Below are 15508 nucleotides of genomic sequence, written 5' to 3'. Positions count from 1 at the left end.
CTGCATTCAGACACCATGCATGGTGAGTCAGATGGGATAATGCAACTCATCTTTCCCACAAGGACTTTATCACACACTGGGAAAGGAAGTAATTTGTGTTGAGTGATAATGTTAAAACGCCACTTTCAAAAATGTAATTTATTTTTAGAGGGACTCAAAAGGACGCACCAGATGGAATAACATTACAGGGAATATATAAATAGTAATATTCTCTGTAAGTAATGAAAATCAACCTTTTAAAGAATCTGTTCTCTACCCTCTGGGTCCATGTTGAAGTTGCATCAAGAGTAACCACTTTCGGCACAATCCTATCTTTCATGTCTCTACAATATACACTATACCCTGTATATACAAAAGTATGTGGACTCCCCTTCAAATTAGTGGATTTGGCTATTTCAGCCACACCTGTTGCTGACAGGGGTATAAAATCAAGCACACAGCCATGTAATCTCCATAGTCAAATATTGGCAGTAGAATAGTCCTATTGAAGAGCGCAGTGACTTTCAACGTGGCACGGTCATAGGATGCTACATTTCCAACAAGTCAATTCGTAAATTTCTGCCATGCTAGAGCTGCCCCGGTCAACTGTAAGTTCTGTTATTGTGAAGTGGAAAGGTTTAAGAGCAACAACGGCTCAGAGCAAAGTAGTAGGCCACACGAGCTCACAGAACGGGACCGCCAATCTGAAGCGCGTAGCCCTTAAAAATCCTCAGTTGCAACACTCACTACAGAGATCTGAACTGCATCTGACAGCACAACGCCAGCACAAGAACTGTTCATCGGGAGCTTCATGGGTTTCCATGGCAGAGCAGCCGCACACAAGCCTGAGATCACCATGCGCAATGCCAAGCGTCGGCTGGAGTAAAGCTTAGCCTCTGGAGCAGTGGAAACGTGTTCTCTGGAGTGATGAATCACAGTTTACCATCTGGCAGTCCGACGGACAAATCTGGGTTTGGCGGATGTCAGGAGAATGCTATCTGCCCCAATGCATAATGCCAACTGTAAAGTTTGGTGGAGGAGGAATAATGGTTTGGGGCTGTTTTTCACGGTTCGGGCTAGGCCCCTTAGTTTCGGTGAAGAGAAATCTTAACGCTACAGCATACAAACAATCCAAGATGGTGTAGCAGTGCAGACGTGGTTTGTCATCCTCTCGTTTACTTTTTGCATGTTTCGTCTTTTTTTTGTATATATTTAAATCTATTTTCAATCTCTTTCCATTTTTAAATAAAATTGACCTTCCGGTAACCTGCCTCACCCAATGTGACACGGATCCGCTATTTTGTTTAGACCTTATAGCCAGAACCTCCATCAGTAGCTAGCCAGCTAATTAGCTACTTAGTCATTGTTAGCGGCCCTTACCTTCTGCACAGACACCAGACGCTTTTTTTTGTTGCCTGGATAATACTTGCCAGCCTGCCTGTATTGGACTGTTTTCCCCACTACAACGCCGGATTCCTGCCGTAAACCCTGGACCATTACTCTTGATCATCACAGCTAGCTAGCTGCCACCGAGTGACCGAGCCCCAAAGCTAGCCCCACCTCCCAGCCTACTCTGTGATCACTCAGCCGATGCCTCCAGGAATCTACCCCCAACACGGCTAGAATCCACTACTCCACCGGATCCTTGCCGTAACCACTGTACCTTTGCATCGGATCATCGCTGCTAGCTAGCTAGCTACTGCTGAGTGGCTAAAGCCCTTGCCCCGAAGCTAGCGGCATTTCCCAGCTAGCAAACGAAATTACTACAACTACAATAGTAGGAGCAGATGCTTCTACTTACCCCGGCCTGCTAACTTTAAACGCTGTGTCTCCCACATGCTAGCGACTACCCCGCAGCTTCCCTGTTCCATCTATTGCTGTACACTGAACCCTATGATCACTTGGCAGCCCCTGCCTCAAACTCAGGCCCTGCCCTGTGTGTAGTTAACCGACCCTCTCTGCTCATTCATTACCATTTTACCTGTTGTTGTTGTCTTAGCTGATTAGCTGTTGTTGTCTTAGCTAGCTCTCCCAATCAACACCTGTGATTGCTTTATGCCTCGCATTATTATTTTTTTTTATCTGTTATTTTACCAGGTAAGTTGACTGAGAACACGTTCTCATTTACAGCAACGACCTGGGGAATAGTTACAGGGGAGAGGAGGGGGGTGAATGAGCCAATCGTAAACTGGGGATTATTAGGTGACTGTGATGGTTTGAGGGCCAGATTGGGAATTTAGCCAGGACACTGGGGTTAACACCCCTACTCTTATGATAAGTGCCATGGGATCTTTAATGTCCTCAGAGAGTCAGGACACCCATTTAACATCCCATCTGAAAGATGGCACCCTACACAGGGCAGTGTCCCCAATCACTTCCCTGGGGCATTGGGATATTTTTTTAGATCAGAGGAAAGAGTGCCTCCTACTGGCCCTCCAACACCACTTCCAACAGCATCTGGTCTCCCATCCAGGGACTAACCAGGACCAACCCTGCTTAGCTTCAGAAGCAAGCCAGCAGTGATTTGCAGGGTGGTATGCTGCTGGCTTTATGGCTCTCTCAAATGTCAATATGCCTTGTACACTGTTGTTTAGGATAGTTATCATTGTTTTAGTTTACTGCGGAGCCCCTAGTCCTACTCAACATGCCTTAGATACCTCCTTTGTCCCACGGCCCACACATGCGGTGACCTCACCCAGCATAACTAGCCCGTCCAGAGATGTAATCTCTCTTATCATCACTCGGTGCCTGGGCTTAACTCCACTGTACCCACACCCCACCTTACCCCTGTCTGCACATTATGTCCTGAATCTATTCTACCACACCCAGAAATCTGCTCCTTTTATTCTCTGTCCCCAATGCACTAGACGACCAGTTTTGTTAGACTTTAGCCGTACCCTCATCCTACTCCTCCTCTGTTCCTCTGGTGATGTGAAGGTTAACCCAGGCCCTGTGTGTCCCCAGGCACTTTCATTTGTTGACTTCTGTAACCGTAAAAGCCTTGGTTTCATGCATGTTAACATCAGAAGCCTCCTCCCTAAACTACAAAATATTCCGTCAAGATAGAACTGCCAAAGGGGAAGAGTTGCAATCTACTCCAGAGATAGCCTGCAAAGTTCTGCAAAACTTTCCAGGTCTATACCCAAACAGTTCGAGCTTCTAATTTTTACAATTAATCTCTCCAGAAATAAGTCTCTCAATGTTGCCGCCTGTTATAGACCCCCCTCAGCTCCCAGCTGAGCCCTGGACACCACATGTGAATTGATTGCCCCCCATCTATCTTCAGAGTTCGTATTGCTGTACACTGAACCCTATGATCACTTGGCAGCCCCTGCCTCAAACTCAGGCCCTGCCCTGTGTGTAGTTAACCGACCCTCTCTGCTCATTCATTACCATTTTACCTGTTGTTGTTGTCTTAGCTGATTAGCTGTTGTTGTCTTAGCTAGCTCTCCCAATCAACACCTGTGATTGCTTTATGCCTCGCATTATTATTTTTTTTTATCTGTTATTTTACCAGGTAAGTTAACTGAGAACACGTTCTCATTTACAGCAACGACCTGGGGAATAGTTACAGGGGAGAGGAGGGGGGTGAATGAGCCAATCGTAAACTGGGGATTATTAGGTGACTGTGATGGTTTGAGGGCCAGATTGGGAATTTAGCCAGGACACTGGGGTTAACACCCCTACTCTTATGATAAGTGCCATGGGATCTTTAATGTCCTCAGAGAGTCAGGACACCCATTTAACATCCCATCTGAAAGATGGCACCCTACACAGGGCAGTGTCCCCAATCACTTCCCTGGGGCATTGGGATATTTTTTTAGATCAGAGGAAAGAGTGCCTCCTACTGGCCCTCCAACACCACTTCCAACAGCATCTGGTCTCCCATCCAGGGACTAACCAGGACCAACCCTGCTTAGCTTCAGAAGCAAGCCAGCAGTGATTTGCAGGGTGGTATGCTGCTGGCTTTATGGCTCTCTCAAATGTCAATATGCCTTGTACACTGTTGTTTAGGATAGTTATCATTGTTTTAGTTTACTGCGGAGCCCCTAGTCCTACTCAACATGCCTTAGATACCTCCTTTGTCCCACGGCCCACACATGCGGTGACCTCACCCAGCATAACTAGCCCGTCCAGAGATGTAATCTCTCTTATCATCACTCGGTGCCTGGGCTTAACTCCACTGTACCCACACCCCACCTTACCCCTGTCTGCACATTATGTCCTGAATCTATTCTACCACACCCAGAAATCTGCTCCTTTTATTCTCTGTCCCCAATGCACTAGACGACCAGTTTTGTTAGACTTTAGCCGTACCCTCATCCTACTCCTCCTCTGTTCCTCTGGTGATGTGAAGGTTAACCCAGGCCCTGTGTGTCCCCAGGCACTTTCATTTGTTGACTTCTGTAACCGTAAAAGCCTTGGTTTCATGCATGTTAACATCAGAAGCCTCCTCCCTAAACTACAAAATATTCCGTCAAGATAGAACTGCCAAAGGGGAAGAGTTGCAATCTACTCCAGAGATAGCCTGCAAAGTTCTGCAAAACTTTCCAGGTCTATACCCAAACAGTTCGAGCTTCTAATTTTTACAATTAATCTCTCCAGAAATAAGTCTCTCAATGTTGCCGCCTGTTATAGACCCCCCTCAGCTCCCAGCTGAGCCCTGGACACCACATGTGAATTGATTGCCCCCCATCTATCTTCAGAGTTCGTTCTGTTAGGTGACTAAACTGGGATATGCTGAACACCCCGGCAGTCCTACAATCTAAACTAGATGCACTCAATCTCACACAAATGATCAAGGAACCCACCAGGTACAACCCTAAATCCATAAACATGGGCACCCTCATAGATATTATCCTGACCAACTTGCCCTCCTAATACACCACTGCTGTTTTCAATCAGGATCTAAGCAATCACTGCCTCATTGCCTGCGTCTGCTATGGGTCTGCAGTCGAACGACCACCCCTAATCACTGTCAAACGCTCCCTAAAACACTTCTGCAAGCAGGCCTTTCTAATCCACCTGGCACAGGTATCCTGGAAGGATATTGATCTCATCCCGTCAGTCGATGATGCCAGGTTGTTCTTTCAAAAATGTAGAACTAAGAACAGATATAGCCCTTGGTTCACTCCAGACCTGAATGCCCTCGACCAGCACAAAAACATCCTGTGGCGGACTGCACTAGCATCGAATAGTCCCTGCGATATTGAACTTTTCAGGGAAGTCAGGAACCAATATAAGTCAGGAACCAATATAAGCTAGCTTTTTCAAACAGAAATGTTTACTACTTGCCCAAGCCTCCCCAGCTTCTCCTTCATCCAAATCCAGATAGCAGATGTTCTGAAAGAGCTGCAAAACCTGGACCCGTACAAATCACCTGGGCTAGAAAATCTGCACCCTCTCTTTCTAAAATTATCCACCACCATTATTGCAACCACTATTATCAGTCTATTCTCTTTTGTATCGTCTGAGATCCCTAAAGATTGGAAAGGAGGTGACACTCTAGACCCAAACTGTTATAGACCTATATCCATCCTGCCCTGCCTTTCTAAAGTCTTCGAAAGCCAAGTTAATAAACAGATCACTGACCATTTCGAATCCCACCGTACCTTCTCCACTGTGCAATCCGGTTTCCGAGCTGGTCAAGGGTGAACCTTAGCCACGTTCAAGGTACTAAATGATATCATAACCGCCATCTATAAAAAAAAAAAACAATACTGTGCAGCTGATTTCATCGACCAGGCCAAGGCTTTCAACTCTGTCAATCACCGTATTCATATCGGCTGACTCAACAGCCTTGGTTTCTCAAATGACTGCCTCGCCTGGTTCATCAACTACTTCTCAGATAGAGTTCAGCGTGTCAAATCGGAGGGCCTGTTGTCCAGACCTCTGACAGTCTCTATGGGGGTACCACAGGGTTCAATTCTCGGGCCGACTCTTTTCTCTGTATATATCAACGATGTCGCTCTTGCTGCTGGTTATTCCCTGATCCACCTCTATGCAGACGACACCATTCTGTATACATCTGGCCCTTCTTTGGACACTGTGTTAACTAACCTCCAAACGAGCTTCAATGCCATACAACACTCCTTCCGTGGCCTCCAACTGCTCTTAAACACTAGTAAAATCAAATGCATGCTTTTCAAACCGTTCGCTGCCCGCACCCGCCCGCCCGACTAGCATCACTACTCTGGACGGTTCTGACTTAGAATATGTGGACAACTTCAAATACCTAGGTGTCTGGCTAGACTGTAAACTCTCCTTCCAGACTCATATTAAACATCTCCAATTCAAAATTAAGGGTGTGACCAACTCCATATTAATGCCCATAATTTTGGAATGAGATGTCCACGAGCACGTGTCCACATACCCATGGTCATGTAGTGTATATCATAATATCACGATATCTCCACAATATATCATTGTATCATGATATCTCCACAATATACTATATCATTATCTCAAAGAAAATCTTAATATCAATCAATCAATCATAATATAGTCATAATATATTCGTGCCTCACCTCTGAGAACCTCTGGACATCCTGTGTGAGGGTCCCCACACGGCTCCAGTTGTAGAAGTTGAGGAACTTGACCACGGCTGGGTTCACTGCGTTGTCCGACGGAACCGTCCGGAAGAAGTTGGGGTACTTCTTCTTGTCAGCCAGAACAGGGGTTGTTGCCGCAAAGGAGAGCTGGAAAGAAAAGGACAGGATAGTACATTTCTGACCAATAAACATTGGCTACATTCAGACTGATCCTGGTGTTCCGAAAGTAGGAGTTGAGCTTTAGACAGAGGCCTTAAATCACAATCTGAGATCTGAGCTTTAGACAGAGGCCTTCCATCGCTATCTGAGATCTGAGCTTTAGACAGAGGCCTTAAATCACAATCTGAGATCTGAGCTTTAGACATAGGCCTTAAATCACAATCTGAGATCTGAGCTTTAGTCAGAGGCCTTAAATCGCCATCTGAGATCTGAGCTTTAGACATAGGCCTTCGATCGCCATCTGAGGGATTAAGCCATGGCAACTAGGGCAGTCTCAGTGTGTCAGTCGCACGCACGGACGCATGCACGCACGCCAGGTACATACACACACGCCGGGAGGACAGACACACACACACTCTCTATCTAGTCTGGGAGTCCATCTAGTCTGAACAAATTAACACTCTCACACGTCTGTGGAAACATTAGGGAAGCTCACACCTTCAGAGTGCCCACAGTAACAGGAGCTGTAATTGTTTGGTGGGAGTGACAGCTGGGATGGACGACATTAACTGACTGACTGACTGACTGACGTGTGTGTTTGTGTTTGTTTGTTTGTTTGTGTATTCATGAAAGATTCTGAGATTAAGGTAAAGTTAAAAGTATTCCTCTCTAACAATCGTTCTGTTTGGTTCCGTTTCCATTCATTTTCTTTGCCCACAATTTGCTGGGTCATTTTTAAATACACCTTGCATATTCAGTTCAAATACTGCACCATAAGCAGGTTTAAATTAATTCAGGTTCCCCCAAATATTGCTGAACTTTAAAATGTCCTTTTTCAGGAAATTACTGCTTTCAAGATTTCAAACAGCAAGGTCTGCATTTTATGTAGCAAGCACTAGGTCTGAATACAACACAATGGGCTACTTTCGTTTGTTGAAAAATATTCTGAAGTCATGTATTTCCAGGTACAGGTTGAAAATCAAATAATTGAGTGAACATGGAGACATTTACTGCTATAGAATGTACAACATTTTCACACATCAATGTGTTCTCTCCCTTTGACCAACAGGAGGCCTACAGTGTCTTCCACAGTATCTGTCCCTACACTACTGTGGAAGTGGAAGGTTCTCTGGCTCTGCTAGTGGGAGGGAGAGGAGAGAGAGAGAAACAATTGTCTCTCTCTCTCTCTCTCTCTCTCTCTCTCTCTCTCTCTCTCTCTCTCTCACACACACACACTACTAAATGACAGCCAGTGAACACGAGAAGAGAATGACAAAGATACCACCGCACTGTCTCACGTATACTGAAAAAGTAGCGAGCTCTTGACAAAGACATCATGGCAAAGTTAAAACTAGAATTTGGAAAGGTTCACCTTACGTAAATGTTCACCTTACAGTTTGACAAAGAATATGGTGTAGTTGTTTTAAAGGCTCTATGAAGCCATATATATGAGGGGTGACAGTAAATAAATGTAGCCTAATCCTGCCAAATCCGGAATGGTTGCCTCTGTTCCATTAGCATGTTTGCCTCTGTTCCATTAGCATGTTTAGCTAGCTGAGAGAAGAAAAGTTGTTGCACTCCAATTTCAACGTGTCCTATCTCTCATTAAATGAATGCCTGATATGAATCAACGCAGGGTTAATTACCGAGCAGAGAGAGATTAAGCAGACACACTGATTCATGATAGTGATCAAAAGGAGGATATTATCATTCTGATTGAGGCTAGGGGGGGGGGGGGGGGGGTGTGTGATTGCGTGCACATTTCTTGGAAGCAGGTTTAAGATTAGAGAAGCTAGTCATAGCACCTCCACTCTGGGGTGCTTAACCGTGATCTTCAAAAGCCAGTCAAGGCTAGTATTTTTACTATTCTCAAACACGTATTCTTGCATTCTCTCAACTCATATTTATGTCATATATAATTTTGGAGGGAATGTGGTTAATGCATCTGATTAATATAGCTTTCATGTTAATTATGTTCTCGGCACCGAGAATACGTTTCACCGTGTATTCCTTATAACTGGAGATCGATAGAATCCATATATTGAACCGATGTCAGTCAAACATTTACCAACAACATTCAGCACCACCGGTCCAGTGTGTCACCGGTCCTAGCCATATCCCCTCTCTAGAACCCATTTCATTTGGGCGCCCTGTTGTTTCCCAAACCATCCGTTGAGGACCCTGGAACAACACACAAATTACAAGCGTAAGAGAGACGACCCTTTATTTCAGTACCAGTGTGTCACGCCCTAGCCATAGAGAGGTTTTTATTCTCTATTTAGGTTAGGCCAGGGTGTGACTAGGGTGGGCATTCTATGTTCATGTTTCTATGTTTTCTTTTCTTTGTGTTTGGCTAGGTATGGTTCTCAATCAGGGACAGCTGTCTATCGTTGTCTCTGATTGGGAATCATACTTAGGTAGCTTTTTTCCCCCTCCTTCAGTGTGGGATCTTGTTCTTTCGGTTGTGTGCAGGTAGTTGGCACAACGAGGCTGTTCGGTCGTTGTATTCTTTATTGTTTAGTTTTTTCCAAAAGCTTCACTTCATTATTAAATTATGTGGAACTCAAAGAACGCTGCGCCTTGGTCTCATCCTTCGGACGACACCCGTTACACAGTGCGAAATCCAAAATCACCCACCAGTCTTAAAAGGGCTTTACTGGGTCTTTCCGCTGTAGTTTTAATTTCCGTTTAGCTACGGCTGTTTTCTACACCCACACCGGGAGAAGCTCCCATGGGTCTCCAATGAGAACCAGTGATTTTTTTGCCCAAACACATTGATTGGGTTGAAGCCTCCTGTGACAGCCTGGGGAGAAAAGGGGAAGGGGAGTCAGGAGAGTTGCTGTGGAAAATATATACCTTGGGTAAACTACAGGAAAATCAGATACAAAACTATAAGCGCTTGATTGGAACCCACATATGGGTATAACATAGTATGATCACAGAATGACTGTTGTAAAACACCTATTACAACTTCTACCATACTACTACGACAACCACTTCTGCTAGCACTACCACTACTAATACCACTACTACTACGACAACCACTTCTGCTAGCACTACCACTACTAATACCACTACTACTACGACAACCACTTCTGCTAGCACTACCACTACTAATACCACTACTACTACTACAGCCACTACTGCTAGCACTACCACTACTAATACCACTACTACTACTACAGCCACTACTGCTAGCACTACCACTACTAATACCACTACTACTACTACAGCCACTACTGCTAGCACTACCACTACTAATACCACTACTACTACTACAGCCACTACTGCTAGCACTACCACTACTAATACCACTACTACTACTACAGCCACTACTGCTAGCACTACCACTACTAATACTACTACTACTTTTTATTTATTTATTTTATTTACTACTATTACTACTACTAATAGTACTACTACTATTGTTGCTGCAACTACTACTGCCACTGATGCTGCTACTACTACTACTACTATGAAGAATATTACTGCTAATACAACTACTACTACCACTACTACTACTACTACGATTACTACTAGTACTACTACTACCACTACTACAACGACAATGACGAAAACTATAACTACTACTACTACTACCACTATTACTACTACTACCACTGCTAATACGACTACAACTAAGACAAGTACTACAGCTATTACTACTGCTACTACTGCTACTGCTGTTACTACTACTACTACTACTACTGCTGCTGGTGCTGCTACGCTGCTACTACTACTAGTATGCTGCTACTACTACAACTACTACTTCTGCTGCTGCTGCTACTACTACTAGTACTAGTAATGCTGCTGCTGCTGCTGCTACTACTACTACATCTACTATTACTACTACTACTTGATTTGATTTGATTTACTACCGCTAATACAAATACAGTTGAAGTCAGAAGTTTACATATACCTTAGCCAAATACATTTAAACTCAGTTTTTCACAATTCCTGATATTTTTCACAATTCCTGACATTTAATCCACATAAAAATTCCCTGTCTTAGGTCAGTTAGGATCACCACTTTTTCAGAATAATAGTAGTGAGAGCATTACCTTGGTAGCATTACCTTTAAATCATTTAACTTGGGTCAAATATTTTGGGTAGCCATCCACAAGCTTCCCACAATAAGTTGGGTGAATTTTGTCCCATTCCTCCTGACAGAGCTGGTGTAACTGAGTCAGGTGTGTAGGCCTCCTTGCTCGCACACGCTTTTTCAGTTCTGCCCACACATTTTCTATAGGATTGAGGTCAGGGCTTTGTGACAGGCACTCCAATACCTTGACATTGTTGTCCTTAAGCCATTTTTCCACAACTTTGGAAGTATGCTTGGGGTCATTCTCCATTTGGAAGACCCATTTGCGACCAAGCTTCCTGACTGATGTCTTGAGATGTTGCTTCTATATATCCACATCATTTTCCTCCCTCTTGATGGCATCTATTTTGTGAAGTGCACCACTCCCTCCTGCAGCAAAGCACCCCCACAACATGATACTGCCACCCCTGTGCTTCATGTTTGGGATGGTGTTCTTTGGCTTGCAAGCCTCCCCCTTTTTCCTTCAAACATAATGATGGTCATTATGGCCAAACAGTTCCATTTTTGTTTCATCAGACCAGAAGACATTCCTCCAAAAAGTATGATCTTTGTCCCCATGTGCAGTTGCAAACCGTAGTCTGGCTTTTTGATGGTGGGTTTTGGAGCAGTGGCTTCTTCCTTGCTGAGTGGCCTTTCAGGTTATGTCTATATAGGACTTGTTTACTGTGGATATAGATACTTTTGTACCTGTTTCCTCCAGCATCTTCACAAGGTCCATTGCTGTTGTTCTGGGATTGATTTGCACTTTTTGCACCAAAGTAAGTTAATCTCTAGGAGACAGAACGTATCTCCTTCCTGAGCGGAATGACAGCTGCGTGGTCCCATGGTGTTTATACTTGCATACTATTGTTTGTACAGATGAACGTGGTACCTTCAGGTGTTTGTAAATTGCTGCCAAGGATGAACCAGACTTGTAGAGGTCTACAAAACATTTTCTGAGGTCTTGGCTGATTTATTTTGATTTTCCCATGATGTCAAGCAAAGAGGCACTGAATTTGAAGGTAGGCCTTGAAATACATCCACAGGTACACCTCCAATTGACTCAAATGATGTCAATTAGCCTATCAGAAGCTTCTAAAGCCATGACATCATTGTCTGGAATTTTCCAAGCTGTTTAAAGGCACAGTCAACTTAGTGTTTGTAAACTTCTGACCCACTGGAATTGTGATACAGTGAATTCTAAGTGAAATAATCTGTCTAAAAACAATTGTTGGAAAAATTACTTGTGTCGTGCACAAAGTAGATGTCCTAACCGACTTGCCAAAACTATCTTTTGTTAACAAGAAATTTGTGGAGCGGTTGAAAAACAAGTTTTAATGACTCCAACCTAAGTGTATGTAAACTTCTGACTTCAACTGTACTACTACTACTACTGCAACTACTACTACTACTACTTCTACTACAGTACTACTACTACTCCTACTACCAACTAGTAGAATAAGAAGTGCAGTTAACAAAGACATTAAGTTCATAGTTCTATGGCTTTGGGTTGAATTAAGTTTCACCCTGAGAGCCCATATCAGCCCAGCAGTTCGATTTTTGAAGGGAATTGCCGGTTATTGTTATTTTTCACATTGGTCTTGCACAGAGGTGTGACTCTAGGACCCCAGGTAAATGATCCTGTTTAGATTTAGGGTGGTTATTATGGGTCACTAGCTAAGAAAATCTATTGTTGGATTTGAGGTAACAAGTCAAGGTTGCCTTTCTGTCTCCAAATCAATCTGAACCCCCAAGCTGCCAATGGTTCAGACGGTTTGGTGAGAAAGTCATCATGTGAAATTATCTCAAACACAAATGGGTCAGTCTTTGACTAAATACAGTAGAGTGTTTTATTCATATGGAATACTTAAAATAGTGCTATGATTTCACATATCTGAGAGTGCTGTCTTACATGACAAGATTTAGGCCTCTTTGGTGCACACACACACACAAGATTTACAGTCTTTACAAGCCACCATGATGGAGCTGCAGGTAGACCCCCTTTCCATCAACTCCTAGTGATCCCCTTTAACCTACACCCCCCCCACACACACACACACACACACAGCTCAGCAGGAACATAGACAGAGCCACATGGACAACCTGTGTCTCTACTCTCCTCTCCATTAGGCTTCCAGTGCCAATGTTAATTAAAGCTGTAGAGATTGGGCCTCTGTCTGAGACTCCCCACCCACTGCAAGGTCACTGGGGCTTTGGTAATGAGCCTATGTCCCAAATGGCATCCTATTACTTATATAGTACACTACTTTTGACCAGGGCCCATAGGGAATAGGGTGCCATTTGGGACACACTAAATATGGGGATTATTAGAACCACGGTAGTATTACAGAATTATGTATTTGAGAATATCTGTGTGAATTACTTAGTGATACGATTGCTGGGGAAATCTATTGAGATGTGATTATAAATACAATGTTATCCATCTTTGTAGTTTGAGAGAATATAAAGCCTGTTTGCTTTCCGTCTCTTTTCCATTTTGAATTATTCAACAGTTGAAATCAAGTGATGTGGATATAAGAGAATGACAGAGAAAAAGTTAAATAGAAAATAATGAAAGCATATAGGAGGTTGAAACTGCATATAGAAAAAGAGAGAAAGAGAGCATAAATAGAGAGAAAGAGATAAACAGAGAGAGATCGATAAATGGTCCATTCTCATTCTCAGAGCATGCCTTCTCACTGAATGAGGTCTGCCGTATCAGATTATTTGACACTTGACTGATCAGGTATAGGAGCTGTCTCTGTGATCAGGTGTAGGGTCTGTCTCTGTGATCAGGTATAGGAGCTGTCTCTGTGATCAGGTGTAGGGGCTGTCTCTGTGATCAGGTGTAGGGGCTGTCTCTGTGATCAGGTATAGGAGCTGTCTCTGTGATCAGGTGTAGGGGCTGTCTCTGTGATCAGGTGTAGGAGCTGTCTCTGTGATCAGGTATAGGAGCTGTCTCTGTGATCAGGTATAGGGGCTGTCTCTGTGATCAGGTGTAGGGGCTGTCTCTGTGATCAGGTATAGGAGCTGTCTCTGTGATCAGGTATAGGAGCTGTCTCTGTGATCAGGTATAGGAGCTGTCTCTGTGATCAGGTATAGGAGCTGTCTCTGTGATCAGGTATAGGGGCTGTCTCTGTGATCAGGTATAGGAGCTGTCTCTGTGATCAGGTATAGGGGCTGTCTCTGTGATCAGTTAAGGAGCTGTCTCTGTGATCAGGTATAGAGGCTGTCTCTGTGATCAGGTATAGGAGCTGTCTCTGTGATCAGGTATAGGGGCTGTCTCTGTGATCAGGTAAAGGAGCTGTCTCTGTGATCAGGTATAGGAGCTGTCACCTGTGATCTGGTATAGGAGCTGTCTCTGTGATCAGGTATAGGAGCTCTCTCTGTGATCAGGTATATGAGCTGTCTCTGTGATCAGGTATAGGAGCTGTCTCTGTGATCAGGTATAGGGGCTGTCTCTGTGATCAGGTATAGGAGCTGTCTCTGTGATCAGGTATAGGGGCTGTCACTGTGATCAGGTATAGGAGCTGTCTATGTGATCAGGTATAGGAACTGTCTTTGTGATCAGGTATATGAGCTGTCTCTGTGATCAGGTATAGGAGCTGTCTCTGTGATCAGGTATAGGAGCTGTCTCTGTGATCAGGTATAGGGGCTGTCTCTGTGATCAGGTATAGGAGCTGTCTCTGTGATCAGGTATAGGAGCTGTCTCTGTGATCAGGTATAGGAGCTGTCTCTGTGATCAGGTATAGGAGCTGTCTCTGTAATCAGGTATAGGGGCTGTCTCTGTGATCAGGTATAGGAGCTGTCTCTGTGATCAGGTATAGGAGCTGTCTCTGTGATCAGGTATAGGGGCTGTCTCTGTGATCAGGTATAGGAGCTGTCTCTGTGATCAGGTATAGGGGCTGTCTCTGTGATCAGGTATAGGAGCTGTCTCTGTGATCAGGTATAGGAGCTCTCTCTGTGATCAGGCATAGGAGCTGCCTCTGTGATCAGGTACAGGGGCTGTCACTGTGATCAGGTATAGGGGCTGTCTCTGTGATCAGGTATAGGGGCTGTCTTTGTGATCAGGTAACAGGAGCTGTCTCTGTGATCAGGTATAGGAGCTGTCTCTGTGATCAGGTATAGGAGCTGTCTCTGTGATCAGGTATAGGAACTGTCTCTGTGATCAGGTATAGGGACAGTATTTGACTAACAATGATCTTACCAAGTCAAGTGTCTCTTTGAGGAGGTAGAGAGCTAATTGCCTTGTATAAGGTGAGTAAAGGCTATTATTCTATCTGACATTAATGCTAAGATCAGTGTAATGTCCATAGAAACAACTAGATAAGGCATATGCATAACCTGTCTCTGCGGGGTTACTGCATAATCGTAGATCCTATTTACATTTACAGTAGAGAAGAATAGTTTGCAACCTGTAAAAAGGACCTGGGTAAATTGATCCCGCCTGAATTAAAGGCGATGTACTCAGCAACCTTTGCCAACACAAGCAGTTAATAGGGAAGGCATTTACAGATACAGGAGCCTGTAGCTACCATGGATCAATGCTGAGAGGCGTGATCTGCTAGAGACTGCTCCTGTTACAGAACTGTGTGTGTGTTCCTTCTTTACAGGGTATTTCTGTGGGCTTAACACTAGAGCTGCCTGGCCTTTCAGCCTATAAGTACCCGCTAAACAACTTTGACAAATTTGCAGGGAGTCCCATTTAGCACATGCATCAGATGCATATCAACCCGCA

General features: G+C 44.1%; 1 protein-coding gene across 1 annotated transcript in view; it reads right to left on the bottom strand.

Annotated features, from left to right (window-relative positions):
* The window catches only part of LOC110489398 (gamma-aminobutyric acid type B receptor subunit 2), a 378500-nt gene that overhangs the window by 208510 nt on the left and 154482 nt on the right, over nucleotides 1-15508 (bottom strand). The window contains exon 3 of the mRNA XM_090227680.1: nucleotides 6507-6677. Coding sequence (XP_090083806.1) covers nucleotides 6507-6677 — 171 coding nt within the window. The remainder of the gene's footprint in view (nucleotides 1-6506; nucleotides 6678-15508) is intronic.

This window comes from Oncorhynchus mykiss, chromosome 30 (genome assembly GCF_057628025.1).
Source record: "Oncorhynchus mykiss isolate SJ-2025 chromosome 30, ASM5762802v1, whole genome shotgun sequence".
NCBI classification, from domain to species: Eukaryota; Metazoa; Chordata; class Actinopteri; order Salmoniformes; family Salmonidae; genus Oncorhynchus; species Oncorhynchus mykiss.
Note: the sequence above shows the minus strand (reverse complement) of the source record. Positions and strands in the feature narration are given on the sequence as shown.